At 45.7% G+C, this 20,746-nt stretch overlaps 1 protein-coding gene across 8 annotated transcripts in view; it reads right to left on the reverse strand.

Moving 5' to 3' along the window:
* TNS1 (tensin 1) overlaps window positions 1–20,746 on the reverse strand; it is a 441,100-nt gene that overhangs the window by 139,261 nt on the left and 281,093 nt on the right. For all 8 annotated transcript variants that reach the window (XM_069732691.1, XM_069732690.1, XM_069732693.1 and 5 more), the window contains one exon: window positions 9,536–9,574. In XM_069732691.1, the coding sequence (XP_069588792.1) occupies window positions 9,536–9,574 (39 nt within the window). The remainder of the gene's footprint in view (window positions 1–9,535; window positions 9,575–20,746) is intronic.

The following is a 20,746-nucleotide window of genomic DNA, read 5'->3' on the forward strand; positions in this document are numbered from 1 at the left end:
CGGCCCAGCAGACAGAATCACACAGGAGAGGATTAGATACACGGCTCAGCAGTCAGTATCACACAGGATAGGATTAGATACACGGCTCAGCAGTCAGTATCACACAGGATAGGATTAGATACACGGCTCAACAGTATCACACAGGAGATGATTAGATACATGGCTCAGCAGACAGTATCACACAGGAGATGATTAGATACACGGCTCAGCAGACAGTATCTCACAGTATCACACAGGATAGGATTAGATACACAGCTCAGCAGACAGTATCACACAGCTAAGACTTAAATACATGGCTAAACCAAGAATCTGCAAAAACCAAGTCCATGCCCTCATCATCTCCCGCCTCGACTACTGTATCCTCCTGCTCTGTGGCCTCCCCTCTAACACTCTCGCACCCCTCCAATCTATTCTAAACTCTTCTGCCCGACTAATCCACCTGTCCCCCCGCTATTCCCCGGCCTCTCCCCTCTGTCAATCCCTGCACTGGCTCCCCATCACCCAGAGACTCCAGTACAAAACCCTAACCATGACATACAAAGCCATCCACAACCTGTCTCCTCCATACATCTGTGACCTCGTCTCCCGGTACTTACCTACACGCAACCTCCGATCCTCACAAGATCTCCTTCTCTACTCCCCTCTTATCCCCTCTTCCCACAATCGCATACAAGATTTCTCTCGCGTATCACCCCTACTCTGGAACCCTCTACCCCAACATATCAGACTCTCACCTACCATCGAAACCTTCAAAAAGAACCTGAAGACCCACCTCTTCCGACAAGCCTACAGCCTGCAGTAACCACCGATCGACCAAACCGCTGCACGGCCAGCTCTATCCTCACCTACTGTATCCTCACCCATCCCTTGTAGATTGTGAGCCCTCGCGGGCAGGGTCCTCTCTCCTCCTGTATCCTCACCCATCCCTTGTAGATTGTGAGCCCTCGCGGGCAGGGTCCTCTGTCCTCCTGTATCCTCACCCATCCCTTGTAGATTGTGAGCCCTTGCGGGCAGGGTCCTCTCTCCTCCTGTATTCTCACCCATCCCTTGTAGATTGTGAGCCCTCGCGGGCAGGGTCCTCTCTCCTCCTGTATCCTCCCCCATCCCTTGTAGATTGTGAGCCCTCGCGGGCAGGGTCCTCTCTCCTCCTGTATCCTCACCCATCCCTTGTAGATTGTGAGCCCTTGCGGGCAGGGTCCTCTCTCCTCCTGTATTCTCACCCATCCCTTGTAGATTGTGAGCCCTCGCGGGCAGGGTCCTCTCTCCTCCTGTATCCTCCTCACCCATCCCTTGTAGATTGTGAGCCCTCGCGGGCAGGGTCCTCTCTCCTCCTGTATCCTCCTCACCCATCCCTTGTAGATTGTGAGCCTTCGCGGGCAGGGTCCTCTCTCCTCCTGTATCCTCCTCACCCATCCCTTGTAGATTGTGAGCCCTCGCGGGCAGGGTCCTCTCTCCTCCTGTATCCTCCTCACCCATCCCTTGTAGATTGTGAGCCCTCGCGGGCAGGGTCCTCTCTCCTCCTGTATCCTCCTCACCCATCCCTTGTAGATTGTGAGCCTTCGCGGGCAGGGTCCTCTCTCCTCCTGTATCCTCCCCCATCCCTTGTAGATTGTGAGCCCTCGCGGGCAGGGTCCTCTCTCCTCCTGTATCCTCACCCATCCCTTGTAGATTGTGAGCCCTCGTGGGCAGGGTCCTCTGCCCTCCTGTATCCTCACCCATCCCTTGTAGATTGTGAGCCCTCGCGGGCAGGGTCCTCTCTCCTCCTGTATCCTCACCCATCCCTTGTAGATTGTGAGCCCTCGCGGGCAGGGTCCTCTCTCCTCCTGTATCCTCACCCATCCCTTGTAGATTGTGAGCCCTCGCGGGCAGGGTCCTCTGTCCTCCTGTATCCTCACCCATCCCTTGTAGATTGTGAGCCCTCGCGGGCAGGGTCATCTCTCCTCCTGTATCCTCACACATCCCTTGTAGATTGTGAGCCTTCGCGGGCAGGGTCCTCTCTCCTCCTGTATCCTCACCCATCCCTTGTAGATTGTGAGCCCTCGCGGGCAGGGTCCTCACTCCTCCTGTATCCTCACCCATCCCTTGTAGATTGTGAGCCCTCGCAGGCAGGGTCCTCTCTCCTCCTATATCCTCACCCATCCCTTGTATATTGTGAGCCCTCGCGGGCAGGGTCCTCTCTCCTCCTGTATCCTCACCCATCCCTTGTAGATTGTGAGCCTTCGCGGGCAGGGTCCTCTCTCCTCCTGTATCCTCACCCATCCCTTGTAGATTGTGAGCCCTCGCGGGCAGGGTCCTCTCTCCTCCTGTATCCTCACCCATCCCTTGTAGATTGTGAGCCCTCGCGGGCAGGGTCCTCTCTCCTCCTGTATCCTCACACATCCCTTGTAGATTGTGAGCCTTCGCGGGCAGGGTCCTCTCTCCTCCTGTATCCTCACACATCCCTTGTAGATTGTGAGCCCTCGCGGGCAGGGTCCTCTCTCCTCCTGTATCCTCACACATCCCTTGTAGATTGTGAGCCTTCGCGGGCAGGGTCCTCTCTCCTCCTGTATCCTCACCCATCCCTTCTAGATTGTGAGGCCTCGCGGGCAGGGTCCTCTCTCCTCCTGTATCCTCACCCATCCCTTGTAGATTGTGAGCCCTCGCGGGCAGGGTCCTCATTCCTGCTGTATCCTCACCCATCCCTTGTAGACTGTGAGCCCTCGCGGGCAGGGTCCTCTCTCCTCCTGTATCCTCACCCATCCCTTGTAGATTGTGAGCCCTCGCGGGCAGGGTCCTCTCTCCTCCTGTATCCTCACCCATCCCTTGTAGATTGTGAGCCCTCGCGGGCAGGGTCCTCTCTCCTCCTGTATTCTCGCCCATCCCTTGTAGATTGTGAGCCCTCGCGGGCAGGATCCTCTCTTCTCCTGTACCAGTTATGACTTGCATTGTTCAAGATTATTGTTCCTGTTTTTATTATGTATACCCCTCCTCACATGTAAAGCGCCATGGAATAAATGGCGCTATAATAATAAATAATAATAATAATATCACAAAAAAAATTGACAAGACTTCCAAGCAAAATCGCAATATTTTTACAGTATTTTCAGAAAATCACAGTAAACAGGAAACATAATGTGAATGCATCGTGAGCCCGGTGTGAGTGTGACGCCCTCGAGTTCCCATAATGCCCCTCTCTCGCCGCTCGCTCGGAGTCATCGGCGACTTTCCTGAGCAATAAACATCAGCCGCAGTGAAGAAGACGGAACATTTTGCTCACTGTAGGGATAAATTCGCTTTGTGTCCGGGATCCACTTATCCTTGAGCCGCAGATTTCTGGGAGAACGCGCCCTCCTTAGTCCTTACTGATATTTCACTAATTTTCCATCATTTCTGAAACCAATTCCATGTCCCAAAGCACAAAACGTCTGAGGAGGATCCACCCCACACCCCCCATTAATGACAATTTCCACTGGCAACATATATGGGAATCCTTCCTCGGAATATGACAACAATCGGATATTCGCCTGCACCCACAGGACTCATTGGCTCATCACGTGGACCGACATCCGTGACCGCACCACTCCCGAAAAACTCCGATCACATCTTAGAAAACAACCGAGACCGGACGGTCCCAAAATATCCCAGCAAAGTATGCGGGGCGTACAAAGAAGACGCAATACTTCTCACAGCTGAGGGGTTGTTACAGTTGTATCCAGAATAGATTGATGAATCCATCTGCAGTAGAGATCGCTCTCTGATCTGATGCCTGTAACAATGTATCAGCGCAGGTCAATGAATCAGGCCGCAGTCTATAGGACGATCTGGCGAAGCTCCACAGAGACAATAAATCCGCACAGGTTCTCAATCTGTGTGTGGAAACAATGTGTCCATTCACTTACAGCATGCAGAGATCTTACAAATGATAAAGGACTGAAGCACAAGGGCTCCGATACACGACTGAATTTGCATTATTGCATTTGCTTTTCGCCTAGTTTTTCCATTCTGATTATATTTAACTCTTTTTTCTACTTATCTGTTCCTTTTTTTTTTTTTTTTTTTTTTTTTTACAATTAAGACGCTTATGGCTTATTTAATATTCTACTTTTTGAAAAGTTGTTGAACTTTTTTTCATAAATGTTCTCCAGTCTCTCCATGCACAAACGCAAGAGCCGCATGCAACAATGCGACATTTTAACGAAACAAGTGACCTGGACACAAATCGGGGCAAAGAAAAGTAAAGAGCATTGTTTGATTTTGCACAAAATTCTTGAACCTACATGCGCCATGCTGAAGAATCGGAAAGTGGCAGAACTTTTTAATTTCAATCTATTTGATTAAAAATAAGAATTGTACCAAGTATGGAGGAGTAATGGGAGGTGCAGATGCAGTAATTGGTCACGCAGGACCTGCGCTAGCAAACAAAGTGATAAAAATAAGCATCATCTTCTTGGCATCAGGCGAACGATTCATTTTCAGCGACGAGGAACTTTTCCTATCACAATCTATAAACGGTCAGTAAGGCGGACGCAGCACAAGGGACCGATCCCAGCCATCTTTATGGGGCAGGCTTTGAATGATTGTCGATTCGGTCTGTAACAATTACCACTGTCCACATTTCTGGGATATTTCTCAGGACTAACTTTTGCAATCCTGCGGTTACAAGTCGCTGCCATCCCTGTGTCTGGGAGCATGAATCATTCCCCAACTACCTAACGTCTGCCATATGTCCAGTGTTCGTATCCGCAGCCTCAGATGCCCATAACCTGAGGTCCCTGGATATCAATGGACACACGCTAGCATTTCCAGAGGACCCCCTTATTCCAGACATACCCCAATATAAGCTTACAAGTGAGTGCTGACAATACTTTATAGTTTATGCCCCTTTCATCATGCTCTTAACAATTCTTCTCACATTCTAGATCCTCACGGATTGATGCCCCAGAACAGGTAATTACCAGCTTCATATGCGATGTCGGGGGGGGGGGGGGGGGCCATGTCTGTTGGCCCCTATGGGACCCTTGTAAGAAGAAGAAGGGGGTAACTTGTCCATTAATAGTTTGACAGCCTCCTCTCCCGATAGGCACCACAAGCATCTGCAATCAGGATCACAATAGATCACAATAGATCCCCAGCCGACCTGTCCAACAAAGCACACACATAGTGTAAGGGGGTAACAGCCTGGTCCTTCTCACAAATAATTAGGAGGATATAGTGTTGGCCTTTTTTTTTTCCATTCCACATTTTGCCCATTTTCTCCATGTAAAATTAACATATACAATAATCATGTTCAGAAAATGTATTAAAGTAACAATTACTTTGTATCAATACAATCAAAACATTGAGAACAAATCTGATACATTCTTCTACAATATTTGTATTTTCCTCATCCGTCCATGCAGTTACAGGCTTGTCCCACAGGGGGCACTGTTTTTCTCCGTCATCCCAGTCAATGGATTAAGAAGTCAGAAGTAGTCAGGCACAGAGCCAGGAAGACCATGATCCCACAGTCACCGTATCGCTGGCCCTTGGAGAGATATCAGGCATTTACCAGCACATTTGTTCAGACAGAGCCATGTCCTATCAGCCTCCCATATAAAAGCAAGAAGAGATGAGATAAACCACACATATATTAACCCACAGGACTTCGAATATGATTTACGACAAGAAGTCACCAAGATTGTGGCCTAAACCTTCTACCGGAGGCAAGACGTTGGTCATTAGGCTCTGGGCTCGTTGCCTCGAGAAACATAATAAACAGAGACCGCAGACTGCGTAATATACTTTATAATAATTATATGTAGATTATAATGTGACAGCAAACCTGGGCACAGGCCAGAATCAAGGTCAGGCCAAGAAGTGGTGTTCAAAGCCAAAGGAAAAGTGTACAAGTCTAAGCCAAGAAGTGTTATCCAAGATTGGATCCAAAAATGATACTCAAAACCACGTCAAAAAGTGACACCCAAGGAAAGAAACCTATGGATAGGCCAAGAAGTGGTGATGTTCGAGGTCAGGATGAAAGGTGAACCTAAGGGTAAGGCAAGGAGTTATATTCAAAGCTGTGCTAAAGTGTGACCCTGAAGAACAGTCATTTTGGTAGTGATAACGAAGAGACAATCAGGGTTAAGTTAAATAAAGATACTTTGAGCTCAGCCAAAGAGTGATTGGTACCCAATGCATTGTCAAGGAGGGATACTCGAAGATGTGCTGGGATGTGATCCTCCAGGTCAGGCTGCTAAGTGATGCTGAAAGCTGAGAAAAGCAGTGACACTAGAGGTGTTCCCCAGAGCGAAACTCAAGACCTGTCTGAAAAATGAGGTTCAAGTCTGGGACAAGAGTCTGGGATAAGCTGGACAGACCAAACTGGGCCAAGTTGCGATAGTAAAGCATGGGACAAGAAAGGAGAGATAGAGAAAACTAGGCCAAGTGGTGACAGTAAAGACCAGGCCCATGATTGATAGTCTAGACTAAACTAGCTTTGATATTCAAGACCTGAACAGTTAGTGAATAGCAATCTAAGAAATAAAACTCAAGAATAAGCAAAGTAGTAATAGTCAAGACCAAGGCAAGAAGTCATAATCAAGAATAGGTTAGGTCAAGGAGGTATGGCCAAGAAAAGGCTATTGAGTGATAGTCAACATTAGGTAATGAAGTGGTAGTCAATAAAAGGCAGAGGACTGATCAACAGGAGATCTAGGACTAATAGTCAATATCTGACTGAGGAGTCAAGGCCTTAACATGGAGTTATAGCCAAGAATACAACAAGAAATAATAGTCATGTCCAGTCCAAGTAGTCATAGTCAATGACTAATGGTCAAGTCCAACTGAAGATGAGATAGTCAAGACAAGCCCAAGCAGTCATAGTCAATGACTAATGTTCAAGTCCAACTGAAGATGAGATAGTCAAGACCAATGCAAGTAGTCATAGTCAATGACTAATGGTCAAGTCCAACTGAAGATGAGATAGTCAATACCAGTCCAAGCAGTCATAGTTAATGTCTAATGTTCAAGTCCAACTGAAGATGAGATAGTCAAGACCAGGTCAAGGATTCAAGACAAGACCAAATAGTGAAAGTTAAGATCTAAACAGGAAGTGATAGTCAAGCTCAAGACAAGGAACAATTGCGAACACCTGTCAAAAAAAAATCAGTCAACACTGGGTCAAGAAGGTATAACCAGGACTAGGCTAAGATGTGGTAGACAAAGCCAGGCCAAGAATAGTCAAGACCTGGTCAAAGCGTAATAGTGTAGGCTATAAAAATAAGTAATAGTATAGACCAGGCCAAGAAAACATAGTCAAGACCAGGCCAATGAGTCAAGGCAAGGTCATATAGTGATAATCAAGACCTGAGCAAGAAGTGATATCCAGGGTCAGGCCAAGAAGTGATAGTTTAGACCAGGATAAAGCACAGGGAACAGAATTCAATGGATAATTCCAGTTATAACTCTTCCAAAGAGAATTTTAACTTTGCAGAGGACCAAAAATCCTAAATTCACAAGAGGAGATGATTTATTATTAATTCGTAAAAATACTACAAAATAATTATATTGACAAAGGTGCAGAGACTTAATTGAAAGCCTCTGTAGAGTCGCGTTAATCTCCATGAAGGCCGCCTAGGAAAGATCTTGGCCTGTTCACAGCATGAGGCAGAAGGAAACCGATTCAGACACAGACAAATGAGCGCATTGTCTCGGATTTTGGGTTATTTTTTTTTTACATGAGGCTACTGCACTTTAGAACTAATCTCCGTCCTGTCAACCAAGACGGTATTTTTCCATATTAGTAAACTCCACAGATCTTATCTGAAAACCTTCAAGTATACAAGAAACCCAAACTCGTGGCATTGGGATAAACACTCCGGACCCCGGGGACTTGCTCGAGTTTTTGATCTTCTGGGAGGGGGTCTTCTCATGTGCCTCGTTCCCTTTTTTAGCCTCTTACATCCAATTCTTCCATTTATTTTTTGTAGGTAACCACAAAGATATTAAAATAACCCATTTCTTTGGCGGGCTGCCTTATTAAATACGGCCGCTGGGGTTCCTATCGAGAACGCCTGCTGGTGCGGTCAGAGAGCTCCACTGGCTGGACTCGGAGATAAAAGCCGGACTGAGGAGTGATTTGGAAACAATTATTGAAACCCTGGGGGAAGAGAAAGTGAAGGAGGAGGGAAGATGGGAGATGTTGTGGTTGGAGACCGTTTCACGGAAAAGTGCCAGAGTGACACAAAAGCGTAAAAGATCGTAAAACTTCAAGAAACATCACAGTTTCCTTTTACTCCTTAAATCAAAAAGGAAAGTCAAGCCTAAGCGATACTGGAGATGGACAAGTACTGCAAAATGTACAGGGGTACATATGACTTTTCAAATACTTATTTATTTTTATTTTTCAGGTCAATATAAAAACTGTAATAGTTCAGAATAAGTTTTTTTTACAATACTTACAATAACTGTCTTCTTTTTAAACCAGGTAATACTTTGCAGCATGCAGTAAAGTGAAATAGGTTTTTTTTTTAACTAGGTTGAAATACTGACATCTAGTGGTCAATATGAAACTGCAATATTTCAGAATTCATTTTTCAAGAAATAGTTAAAAACAGCTAATCGCTTAAACAGTCACTGAAGATTTTACTTTACAGCAAGCTGTAAAATGAGATGTTTTTTTCTGAATCAAACCTATTGTGCTGACACCTAGTGTCCGATATGAAAACTGCAATGTATTTCACAAATCATTCTTATATGGATATTAATGACAATATGCCATATTTCAGAGCGTTGTTGTCTTCATTCAGCGTCATGCCGAGGACTGCAAAAAATCTAATAATTGTGAAGGAGAAAATCAGGAATTGAGGGAGGAGGAAGGGTGTGGGGGCTATTCTGATATTGGGTACATATCAGGTAATTGCTTTTTGAGCGATTCCCATATTATGATGATTATTCAATACAAACCTTGAAATTCAATTACCGGTATGCTAGAAATTTGCTTTTCTGTGATATTGTCCTGCAGCTTACAAAAATAATATTCTTTTACAGCCCCATACACTGCCATACACCCCCAGACGTTCAGTTTACTATTCATAGCCCCTCTCGCCTCCAGCTGATCTGGGGGTCACTGCATTCACATGGAGAGGGGCTTGGAAGGCCTTAAAATAGCCAAATAGCCAGACAGACAGAGCCGCCCCCAGATGTGATTGTTTATGAGCCATGAAATAGGAACCTCCTCTCCTAATGTAATGATTTATCAGGTCCAGGCAGAGACTCCGGAATCAGAGGCCATCACAAATGTTTTCTTTTGCATGATAAGTTGGGAAAGTGCAAAAACCAGAGCAGGAGCCGGAATCCCAGGAGAACTGGACAATAAGGACCCCCAGTGCAAGGGAGAGGGGCTTCCCAGGGCAGCCAATCACATGCAGACCCTCAAAGAAGCTGCCAATGTATCTAATCCTACCCTGTGTGATACCATCTGCTGAGCCGTATATCTAATCCTATGTGTGATGCGGTCTTTTTTTTTCAAATAAAATATTATTATTAGTAGTAAATATTAGCAGGAGACGACACTCACCAGCTCGTAGTTGACGCGGGGAGTGCAGGGGGACGCAATCTGCAAAATAAGAACAACACGTCAATATCACATCATTGTGTTCTGTACAATGGTTTTTGTTACATCGATTAGAAGCTGCAAGATCGCAATCTGTGAGCACCAACATGAGCAGAACATATCCCCCAATTATCTCCAGACGGTCCAAAGTGAATTTATTTCAGTTCTTCAATACAAATAGTGAATCTCCTATATTCTATAGAGTCATTACACACAGAGTGATCTATTTCACGTGTTTATTTCTGTTAATGTTGATGATTATGACTTACAGCCAATGAGAACCCAAAAGTAATTATCTCAGTAAATTAGAATACTTTATAACACCAGCTTGAAATGTCGTCCTACTGAAATGTCTGTTCAGTAAATGCCCTCAATACTTGGTCGGGCTCCTTTTGCATCAATTACTGCATCAATGCGGCGTGGCATGGAGGTGATCAGCCTGTGGCACTGCTGAGGGGTTATGGAAGCCCAGGTTGCTTTGATAGCAGCCTTCAGCTCGTCTGCATTGTTCGGTCTGGTGTCTCATCTTCCTCTTGACAATACACATAGATTCTCTATGGGGTTAAGGTCAGGTGAGTTTGCTGCCAATCAAGCCCAGTGATACTGTTGTTTTTACACCAGGTATTGGTACTTTTGGCAGTGTGGACAGGTGCCAAGTCCTGCTGGAGAATTACGTTTCCATCTCCAAAAAGCTTGTCAGCAGAGGGAAGTATGAAGTGCTCTAAAATATCCTGGTAGACGGCTGCGCTGACTTTGGTCTTGATAAAACACAGTGGACCTACACCAGCAGATGACATGGCTCCCAAACCATCACTGATTGTGGAGACTTCACCCCAGACCTCCAGCAGCTTGGATTGTGGCCTCCACTCTTCCTCCAGACTCCGGGACCTTGGACCACTGACAACAGTCCGGTTCTTTTCTCCTTGGCCCAGGTAAGACACTTCTGGCGTTGTCTATTGGTCATGAGTGGCTGACACAAGGAATGTGACACTTGTAGCCCATGTCCTGGAGACGTCTGTGTGTGGTGAAGCAATGACTCCAGCAGCAGTCTGCTCCTTGTGAATCTCCCCACATTACTGAATGGCCTTTTCTTAACAATCCTTCCCAGGCTGCGGTTATCCCGGTTGCTTGTGCACCTTTTTCTACCACACTTTTTCCTTCCACTCCACTCTCCATTAATATCCTTGGATACAGCACACTGAACAGCCGGCTTCTTTACCAATGAGCTTTTGTGGCTTCCCCTCCTTGTGGAGTGTGTCAGTGACGCCTTCTGGACATCTGTCAGGTCAGAGTCTTCCCCATGATTGTGGAGCTACTGAAACAGACTAAGGGACCTTTATAAACACTTAGGAAGACTTTGCAGGTGTTTTTTGTTAATTATTCTAATTTACTGAGATAATGACTTTTGGGTTTCCATTGGCTGTAAGCCATAATCATCAACATTAACAGAAATAAACACGTGAAATAGATCACTCTGTGTGTAATGATTCTACATAAAATATGAGATTCACTTTTTGTATTGAAGAAAATAAATAAATTCACTTTTTGATGATATTCTAACTCTGTGACAACCACCTGTAGATATATATATATATATATATATATATATATATATATATATATATATATATACACTAGATGGTGGCCCGATTCTAACGCATCGGGTATTCTAGAATATGTATTTATATAGCAGCCACATAGTATTTAGCACAGGCCATGTAGTAGATAGGAGTACTATGTGGCCTGTGGTATATACCATGTGGCTGCTATATACATACATACATATTGTAGAATACCCGATGCGTTATCACAGGCCAAGCAGTAAATAACACAGCCCACGTAGTATATAGCAGCCAAATATAGGCCGCCCAGTAAATAACACAGCCCACACAGTATATAGCAGCCACGCAGTATATAACACAGCCCACATAGTATGTAACACTGGCCAAGTAATATATAGCACAGCCCACATAGTATCTAACAGTGGCCACGTAGTATATAGCACGCAGTATAGAATACAGCCGCGTAGTATATAACATTGCCCACGTAGTATATAGCAGCCATGTAGTATATAACGCAGCCCACGCAGTATAGAACACAGCCCACATAGTATCTAACACTGGCCAGGTAGTATATAGCAGCCACGCGGTATCTAATGCAGCCCACGTAGTATTTAGCAGTGTGGGCACCATATCCCTGTTTAAAAAAATAATTAAAATAAAAATAGTTATATACTCACCCGCCGGCGGGATCCAGCGAACCTCTGTCGATGCGCGCGCGGCTGCTGCCATCTTTCGTTCCCAGGATGCATTGCGAAATTACCCAGATCACTTAGCGGTCTCGCGAGACCGCTAAGTCTTCTGGGTAATTTCGCAATGCATCTCTGGGAACGGAAGCTGGCGGCAGGCGCGAGCGCATCGTCAGACGACGGAAGGTGAGAATAGCGGCCCGCATGTCAAGAGTTAACAGCCGCCAGCCAATCGGAGGCTGGCAGCTGACTTTAGCCACAGTACGCACTTCGCCGGTGTCTGACGTCATTGTCAGCCGCCGGCGAGTGCGCTTCACCTGCGTGGAGGGAGTGAGCTTCGCCCCCCCGCCAAAGGAGCGCGGCCAGGTAACAACTTGTGTTTTTTGGGTTTTTTTGAGAGCGGCAATCCAGGGGGCCCCAGGGCAGAATGCTGGACACGCTGGGGGCAGAGATGCTGGACACGCTGGGGGCAGAGATGCTGGACACGCTGGGAGCAGAGATGCTGGACACGCTGGGGGCAGAGATGCTGGACACGCTGGGCAGAGATGCTGGACACGCTGGGGCAGAGATGCTGGACACGCTGGGGCAGAGATGCTGGATACGCATGGGCAGAGATGCTGGACACGCATGGGCAGAGATGCTGGACACCCTGGGGCAGAAATGCTGGACATCGCTGGGGCAGAGATGCTGGACAAGCTGGGGCAGAGATGCTGGACACGCTGGGGCAGAGATGCTGGACACGCTGGGGCAGAGATGCTGGACACGCTGGGGCAGAGATGCTGGACACGCTGGGGCAGAGATGCTGGACACGCTGGGGCAGAGATGCTGGACACGCTGGGGCAGAGATGCTGGACACGCTGGGGCAGAGATGTTGGACACGCAGGGGCAGAGATGCTGGATACGCATGGGCAGCACGCTGGGGCAGAGATACTGGACACGCTGGGGCAGAGATGCTGGACACGCTGGGGCAGAGATGCTGGACACCCTGGGGCAGAAATGCTGGACACCCTGGGGCAGAAATGCTGGACATCGCTGGGGCAGAGATGCTGGACACGCTGGGGCAGAGATGCTGGACATGCTGGGGCAGAGATGCTGGACACCCTGGGGCAGAAATGCTGGACATCGCTGGGGCAGAGATGCTGGACACGCTGGGGCAGAGATGCTGGACATGCTGGGGCAGAGATGCTGGACACCCTGGGGCAGAGATGCTGGACACGCTGGGGCAGAGATGCTGGACACGCTGGGGCAGAGATGCTGGACACGCTGGGGCAGAGATGCTGGACATGCTGGGGCAGAGATGCTGGACACACTGGGGCAGAGATGCTGGACACACTGGGGCAGAAATGCTGGACATCATTGTGGCAGAGATGCTGGACACGCTGGGGCAGAGATGCTGGACACGCTGGGGCAGAGATGCTGGACATCACTGGGGCATAGATGCTGGACATGCTGGGACAGAGATGCTGGACACACTGGGGCAGAGATGCTGGACACGCTGGGGCAGAGATGCTGGACACGCTGGGGCAGAGATGCTGGACACACTGGGGCAGAAATGCTGGACATCACTGGGGCATAGATGCTGGACACGCTGGGGCAGAGATGCTGGACACGCTGGGGCAGAGATGCTGGACACGCTGGGGCCAGGATGGGGGATATTATTACCATATGGGCTAATTAAGGGATATTATTACTGCAGTGATGTATTTATTTTATACTGTTTTGTATAAATCATGTTTATTAAGTGAAGCAAAGAATAAAAGTGAACGATACAATCACGTAGATCAACAGAATACCAGGTAGAATTACACGTTAATCAAGAAATGCATTACAGCAACACCATGCATCTTGCACTTTAACATTCTGATGAATAATACTACTGATTGGTATTATAAGATATTAACCATATAGAATAACTGGAGTGATTAATAACCAATATAAATCTCAATATGATTCTTCAATAATCACAATGTTTATTCAAACTAAAGGAGGGGAGAAAGACAAACAAAAAGATTAAGATAAAGAAGAGAAAGGGGGGTAGAATGAGTATACTGTTTTAAATGGGGGGGCGGTCCTGTTACTGTGCAGAGTGACACTATATCGCATCTTTTTCTTCATGTGGTGAAATGTAGAAGTTGGGAAAAATTAAGTAATGTGTTCTGCAAGCGGAGCTCGAGATAACTGTGTTCTTTCCTGCAGAGACGAGCCCTGGCTGGAAGAAGTGATGGCGGTCTGTGCTGGATGAAAGATGAAGGACTTCACCTAGAGACATCACTGGTAAGTCAGTGTGCTACCTATACACTGACACTATACACTGTATACTATATACAGAGGTCCTGTGTATAATGTCACCAGTGATCACTGTATTACCTATACATTATATACAGAGCTCCTGTGTATAATACCACCAGTGATCACTGTATTACCTCTACACAGACACTGCATACTAAGTACAGATCTCCTGTGTATATTGGCACTTATGGTAATGGTACTGTGTTGTTTTTTTTTTTATTATTACTGATCAGTATTGTAGTATTCAGTCACTTTGTGGTGGTAATATGTGGTCTGGTCATGGTGCGATGGTATTTGTCCCTTGTATGTGCTATTTGGTCACTATGTGGTAATAATATGGTGTCTGGTCATGGTGTTGTGGTATTTGTTCCTTGTATGTGATGTTATTTGATCACTGTGGCGGTAATATGTGGTCTTGACATGGTGTAACGGTATTTGTTCCTTGTATGTGATATTATTGGTCATTTTAAAAATTGAGAAATAAATAAAAAAATATTCCTAAATTGTATTGCATATTTTAACAAATATTTAATAGGTTACAGCAGAGTAGGGCCCGGCCAAAAGTGTCAACCGTGTTATGGTTGCGGCTTAAAAAATCTTTTGGCCAAAACAAAAGCTGTTGGTTATATGTGTGATCTGGTGATGGGAACTGTCAATGTGCGATAGGTGAGAAGTGGAGTTCTTCCAAGAGAGAGTGGTGGGACTGTGGACAGCTCGAGGGGTGCAGCATGGAGGTGGGGCTGGGGTGGAGCCTGGGCGGAGTCTCAAGGGGGCCCCGGAAATTTTGCCAGTATGGGGCCCCGAAATTTCTAGTGGCAGCCCCGTTCTCATCACTAATAAGCCGCTTCACTTTTTACTTGAAAGTTTAGAAGGTAATAGTGAATCCTTCTCACAGACATAAACTTGGGAAGTGTTTGTTGGGGCTCTGCCGGTAAACCGATCCATGCAGGGAGATTGATTTTTGGTGCAGGCGGAGGTCCGATTCCCTGGGGCCCTCATACTGCATGCATGATAATAGAAAAACAGTGTAATTTGATTCAGGTCTGGCTCTGTGGCTGGCACAGGGCTGCAGATCCGGCACAGGACTGCCAATTATCTATGCAATCTCACAGAAGACAGTGATGTCACGCCGGCTGCACAGCGCAGATCGTCTTTCTCCTATCGCCCGCTCTGTTGCCGCGCCACAATGCTGCGCTTTTTGTGATTACCAGTTACAATACACACGCAAAACTTTATAGCTACAGTTATGTTTTTTTAGTTTCTAATTTTCAATATCTCTGATAGCTTTCAGTGAATGGACACATCTGTCTTCCTATTTAGAGGCTGTAAACTGGCCCTAATATAATACTTGTCACACCTGGGCTCTGGAACAATTGTATCCAATACTATATGATCCACAGCACATAGTAACATATAGTAACATAGTAACATAGTTAGTAAGGCCGAAAAAAGACATTTGTCCATCCAGTTCAGCCTATATTCCATCATAATAAATCCCCAGATCTACGTCCTTCTACAGAACCTAATTGTATGATACAATATTGTTCTGCTCCAGGAAGACATCCAGGCCTCTCTTGAACCCCTCGACTGAGTTCCCCATCACCACCTCCTCAGGCAAGCAATTCCAGATTCTCACTGCCCTAACAGTAAAGAATCCTCTTCTATGTTGGTGGAAAAACCTTCTCTCCTCCAGACGCAAAGAATGCCCCCTTGTGCCCGTCACCTTCCTTGGTATAAACAGATCCTCAGCGAGATATTTGTATTGTCCCCTTATATACTTATACATGGTTATTAGATCGCCCCTCAGTTGTCTTTTTTCTAGACTAAATAATCCTAATTTCGCTAATCTATCTGGGTATTGTAGTTCTCCCATCCCCTTTATTAATTTTGTTGCCCTCCTTTGTACTCTCTCTAGTTCCATTATATCCTTCCTGAGCACCGGGGCCCAAAACTGGACACAGTACTCCATGTGCGGTCTAACTAGGGATTTGTACAGAGGCAGTATAATGCTCTCATCATGTGTATCCAGACCTCTTTTAATGCACCCCATGATCCTGTTTGCCTTGGCAGCTGCTGCCTGGCACTGGCTGCTCCAGGTAAGTTTATCATTAACTAGGATCCCCAAGTCCTTCTCCCTGTCAGATTTACCCAGTGGTTTCCCGTTCAGTGTGTAATGGTGATATTGATTCCTTCTTCCCATGTGTATAACCTTACATTTATCATTGTTAAACCTCATCTGCCACCTTTCAGCCCAAGTTTCCAACTTATCCAGATCCATCTGTAGCAGAATACTATCTTCTCTTGTATTAACTGCTTTACATAGTTTTGTATCATCTGCAAATATCGATATTTTACTGTGTAAACCTTCTACCAGATCATTAATGAATATGTTGAAGAGAACAGGTCCCAATACTGACCCCTGCGGTACCCCACTGGTCACAGCGACCCAGTTAGAGACTATACCATTTATAACCACCCTCTGCTTTCTATCACTAAGCCAGTTACTAACCCATTTACACACATTTTCCCCCAGACCAAGCATTCTCATTTTGTGTACCAACCTCTTGTGCGGCACGGTATCAAACGCTTTGGAAAAATCGAGATATACCACGTCCAATGACTCACCGTGGTCCAGCCTATAGCTTACCTCTTCATAAAAACTGATTAGATTGGTTTGACAGGAGCGATTTCTCATAAACCCATGCTGATATGGAGTTAAACAGTTATTCTCATTGAGATAATCCAGAATAACATCCCTCAGAAACCCTTCAAATATTTTACCAACAATAGAGGTTAGACTTACTGGCCTATAATTTCCAGGTTCACTTTTAGAGCCCTTTTTGAATATTGGCACCACATTTGCTATGCGCCAATCCTGCGGAACAGACCCTGTCGCTATAGAGTCCCTAAAAATAAGAAATAATGGTTTATCTATTACATTACTTAGTTCTCTTAGTACTCGTGGGTGTATGCCATCCGGACCCGGAGATTTATCTATTTTAATCTTATTTAGCCGGTTTCGCACCTCTTCTTGGGTTAGATTGGCGACCCTTAATATAGGGTTTTCATTGTTTCTTGGGATTTCACCTAGCATTTCATTTTCCACCGTGAATACCGTGGAGAAGAAGGTGTTTAATATGTTAGCTTTTTCCTCGTCATCTACAACCATTCTTTCCTCACTATTTTTTAAGGGGCCTACATTTTCAGTTTTTATTCTTTTACTATTGATATAGTTGAAGAACAGTTTGGGATTAGTTTTACTCTCCTTAGCAATGTGCTTCTCTGTTTCCTTTTTGGCAGCTTTAATTAGTTTTTTAGATAAAGTATTTTTCTCCCTATAGTTTTTTAGAGCTTCAATGGTGCCATCCTGCTTTAGTAGTGCAAATGCTTTCTTTTTACTGTTAATTGCCTGTCTTACTTCTTTGTTTAGCCAAATTGGGTTTTTCCTATTTCTAGTCCTTTTATTCCCACAAGGTATAAACCGCTTACACTGCCTATTTAGGATGTTCTTAAACATTTCCCATTTATTATCTGTATTCTCATTTCTGAGGATATTGTCCCAGTCTACCAGATTAAGGGCATCTCTAAGCTGTTCAAACTTTGCCTTCCTAAAGTTCAATGTTTTTGTGACTCCCTGACAAGTCCCCCTAGTGAAAGACAGGTGAAACTGCACAATATTGTGGTCGCTATTTTCTAAATGCCCAACCACCTGCAGATTTGTTATTCTGTCAGGTCTATTAGATAGTATTAGGTCTAAAAGTGCTGCTCCTCTGGTTGGATTCTGCACCAATTGTGAAAGATAATTTTTCTTGGTTATTAGCAGAAACCTGTTGCCTTTATGGGTTTCACAGGTTTCTGTTTCCCAGTTAATATCCGGGTAGTTAAAGTCCCCCATAACCAGGACCTCATTATGGGTTGCAGCTTCATCTATCTGCTTTAGAAGTAGACTTTCCATGGTTTCTGTTATATTTGGGGGTTTGTAACAGACCCCAATGAGAATTTTGTTACCATTTTTCCCTCCATGAATTTCGACCCATATGGACTCGACATCCTCATTCCCTTCGCTAATATCCTCCCTTAAAGTGGACTTTAGACAAGACTTTACATAGAGACAAACCCCTCCTCCTCTCCGATTTTTACGATCCTTTCTAAACAGACTGTAACCCTGTAAGTTAACTGCCCAGTCATAGCTTTCATCTAACCATGTCTCGGTTATTCCCACTATGTCAAAGTTACCTGTAGATATTTCTGCTTCTAGTTCTTCCATCTTGTTTGTCAGGCTTCTGGCGTTTGCGAGCATGCAGTTTAGAGGATTTTGTTTTGTTCCAATCTCCTCACTGTGGATTGTTTTAGAAATGTTCTTACCTCCCTTCTGAGTATGTTTTCCTGGGTCGTCTTTGTTCGAGTCTAATGCTTTTCTTCCTGTCCCCTCTTCTTCTAGTTTAACGCCCTCCTGATGAGTGTAGCGAGTCTTCTGGCGAATGTGTGTTTCCCAGGTTTGTTGAGGTGTAGTCCGTCTCTGGCGAGGAGTCCATCATACCAGTAATTCACACCGTGGTCCAGGAATCCAAATCCTTGTTGTCTGCACCATCGTCTTAGCCAGTTGTTTGCATCAAGGATCCTGTTCCATCTCCTGGTGCCATGCCCGTCTACTGGAAGGATAGAAGAAAAAACTACCTGTGCATCCAGTTCCTTTACTTTCTTCCCCAACTCTTCAAAGTCCTTGCAGATTGTCGGTAGGTCCTTCCTTGCCGTGTCATTGGTGCCAACATGTATCAGAACAAATGGGTGGACGTCCTTGGAGCTGAAGAGCTTTGGTATCCTATCGGTCACATCCTTGATCATCGCACCTGGAAGGCAGCATACTTCTCTTGCAGTTATGTCCGGTCTGCAGATGGCTGCTTCGGTGCCTCTCAGTAGTGAGTCTCCCACCACCACCACTCTTCGTTGCTTCTTGGCTGTACTTTTTGCTGTCACTTGTTGCTGTGTGCCCTTTTCTTTTTTGCTTGCTGGTATTGCTTCATTCTTAGGTGTGCCATCTTCATCCTCTACAAAGATTTGATATCGGTTCTTCAGTTGTGTGGTTGGTGATTTCTCCATGGTCTTCTTGCTTCTTTTGGTCACATGCTTCCACTCATCTGCTTTTGGAGGTTCTCTGACACTTTTTGCACCTTCTGTGACCAGTAGAGATGCTTCTGTTCTGTCTAGAAAGTCTTCATTCTCTTTGATGAGTTTCAAAGTTGCTATTCTTTCTTCCAGACCCCGCACCTTTTCTTCTAAAAGGGCCACTAGTCTACACTTCTGACAGGTGAAATTGGATTCTTCTTCTGGTTGATCTGTGAACATGTAGCACATGCTGCAGCTCACCATGTAGGTTGTCACATCTGCCATGTTGCTCCTAGATCCTGCTGAGTTGCTGTGTGTTTTCCTTCTTGTGTAATCTACTCAGCCAAGCTCTCTTGCAATAATGTCCTACAGGCAAAAATTTGGTGATGCTTTCGAAGCAGCTGTTCCCGGCTGTACCCAACGATCTTCTAGCTTAGGGAGACTTCGCTTCTCCCAGAAGGCACCTGGAATATGCAAATTAGCCTCCTGAAGCTTGAATCCCTGGTTTGGTGATGCTTTCGAAGCAGCTGTTCCCGGCTGTACCCAACGATCTTCTAGCTTAGGGAGACTTCGCTTCTCCCAGAAGGCACCTGGAATATGCAAATTAGCCTCCTGAAGCTTGAATCCCTGGTTTGGTGATGCTTTCGAAGCAGCTGTTCCCGGCTGTACCCAACGATCTTCTAGCTTAGGGAGACTTCGCTTCTCCCAGAAGGCACCTGGAATATGCAAATTAGCCTCCTGAAGCTTGAATCCCTGGTTTGGTGATGCTTTCGAAGCAGCTGGTCCCGGCTGTACCCAACGATCTTCTAGCTTAGGGAGACTTCGCTTCTCCCAGAAGGCACCTGGAATATGCAAATTAGCCTCCTGAAGCTTGAATCCCTGGTTTGGTGATGCTTTCGAAGCAGCTGGTCCCGGCTGTACCCAACGATCTTCTAGCTTAGGGAGACTTCGCTTCTCCCAGAAGGCACCTGGAATATGCAAATTAGCCTCCTGAAGCTTGAATCCCTGGTTTGGTGATGCTTTCGAAGCAGCTGGTCCCGGCTGTACCCAACGATCTTCTAGCTTAGGGAGACTTCGCTTCTCCCAGAAGGCACCTGGAATATGCAAATTAGCCTCCTGAAGCTTGAATCCCTGGTTTGGTGATGCTTTCGAAGCAGCTGGTCCCGGCTGTACCCAACGATCTTCTAGCTTAGGGAGACTTCGCTTCTCCCAGAAGGCACCTGGAATATGCAAATTAGCCTCCTGAAGCTTGAATCCCTGGTTTGGTGATGCTTTCGAAGAGAATATTTGTCTCCTGCCCTGAGAGTTTGCAACACTGTATCACTGCAGGTAAAATGTGTCACTCAACTATCTAATCCTCAGCTGTATACGACTATGTTCACATGCTGCATTTTTGCTGCGTTTTTTTGCTTCACATTTGCTGCGCTTGTGTTGTGTCTTGTACATGCTGATAAAGTTCAGGGCCCCCAAAACAATGATCCAACTTCCTTAAGGTCTTTACAGCAAAAAACTGATACCTGTGTTTTTGCACT

This window comes from Ranitomeya imitator, chromosome 7 (assembly GCF_032444005.1).
Source record: "Ranitomeya imitator isolate aRanImi1 chromosome 7, aRanImi1.pri, whole genome shotgun sequence".
NCBI classification, from domain to species: Eukaryota; Metazoa; Chordata; class Amphibia; order Anura; family Dendrobatidae; genus Ranitomeya; species Ranitomeya imitator.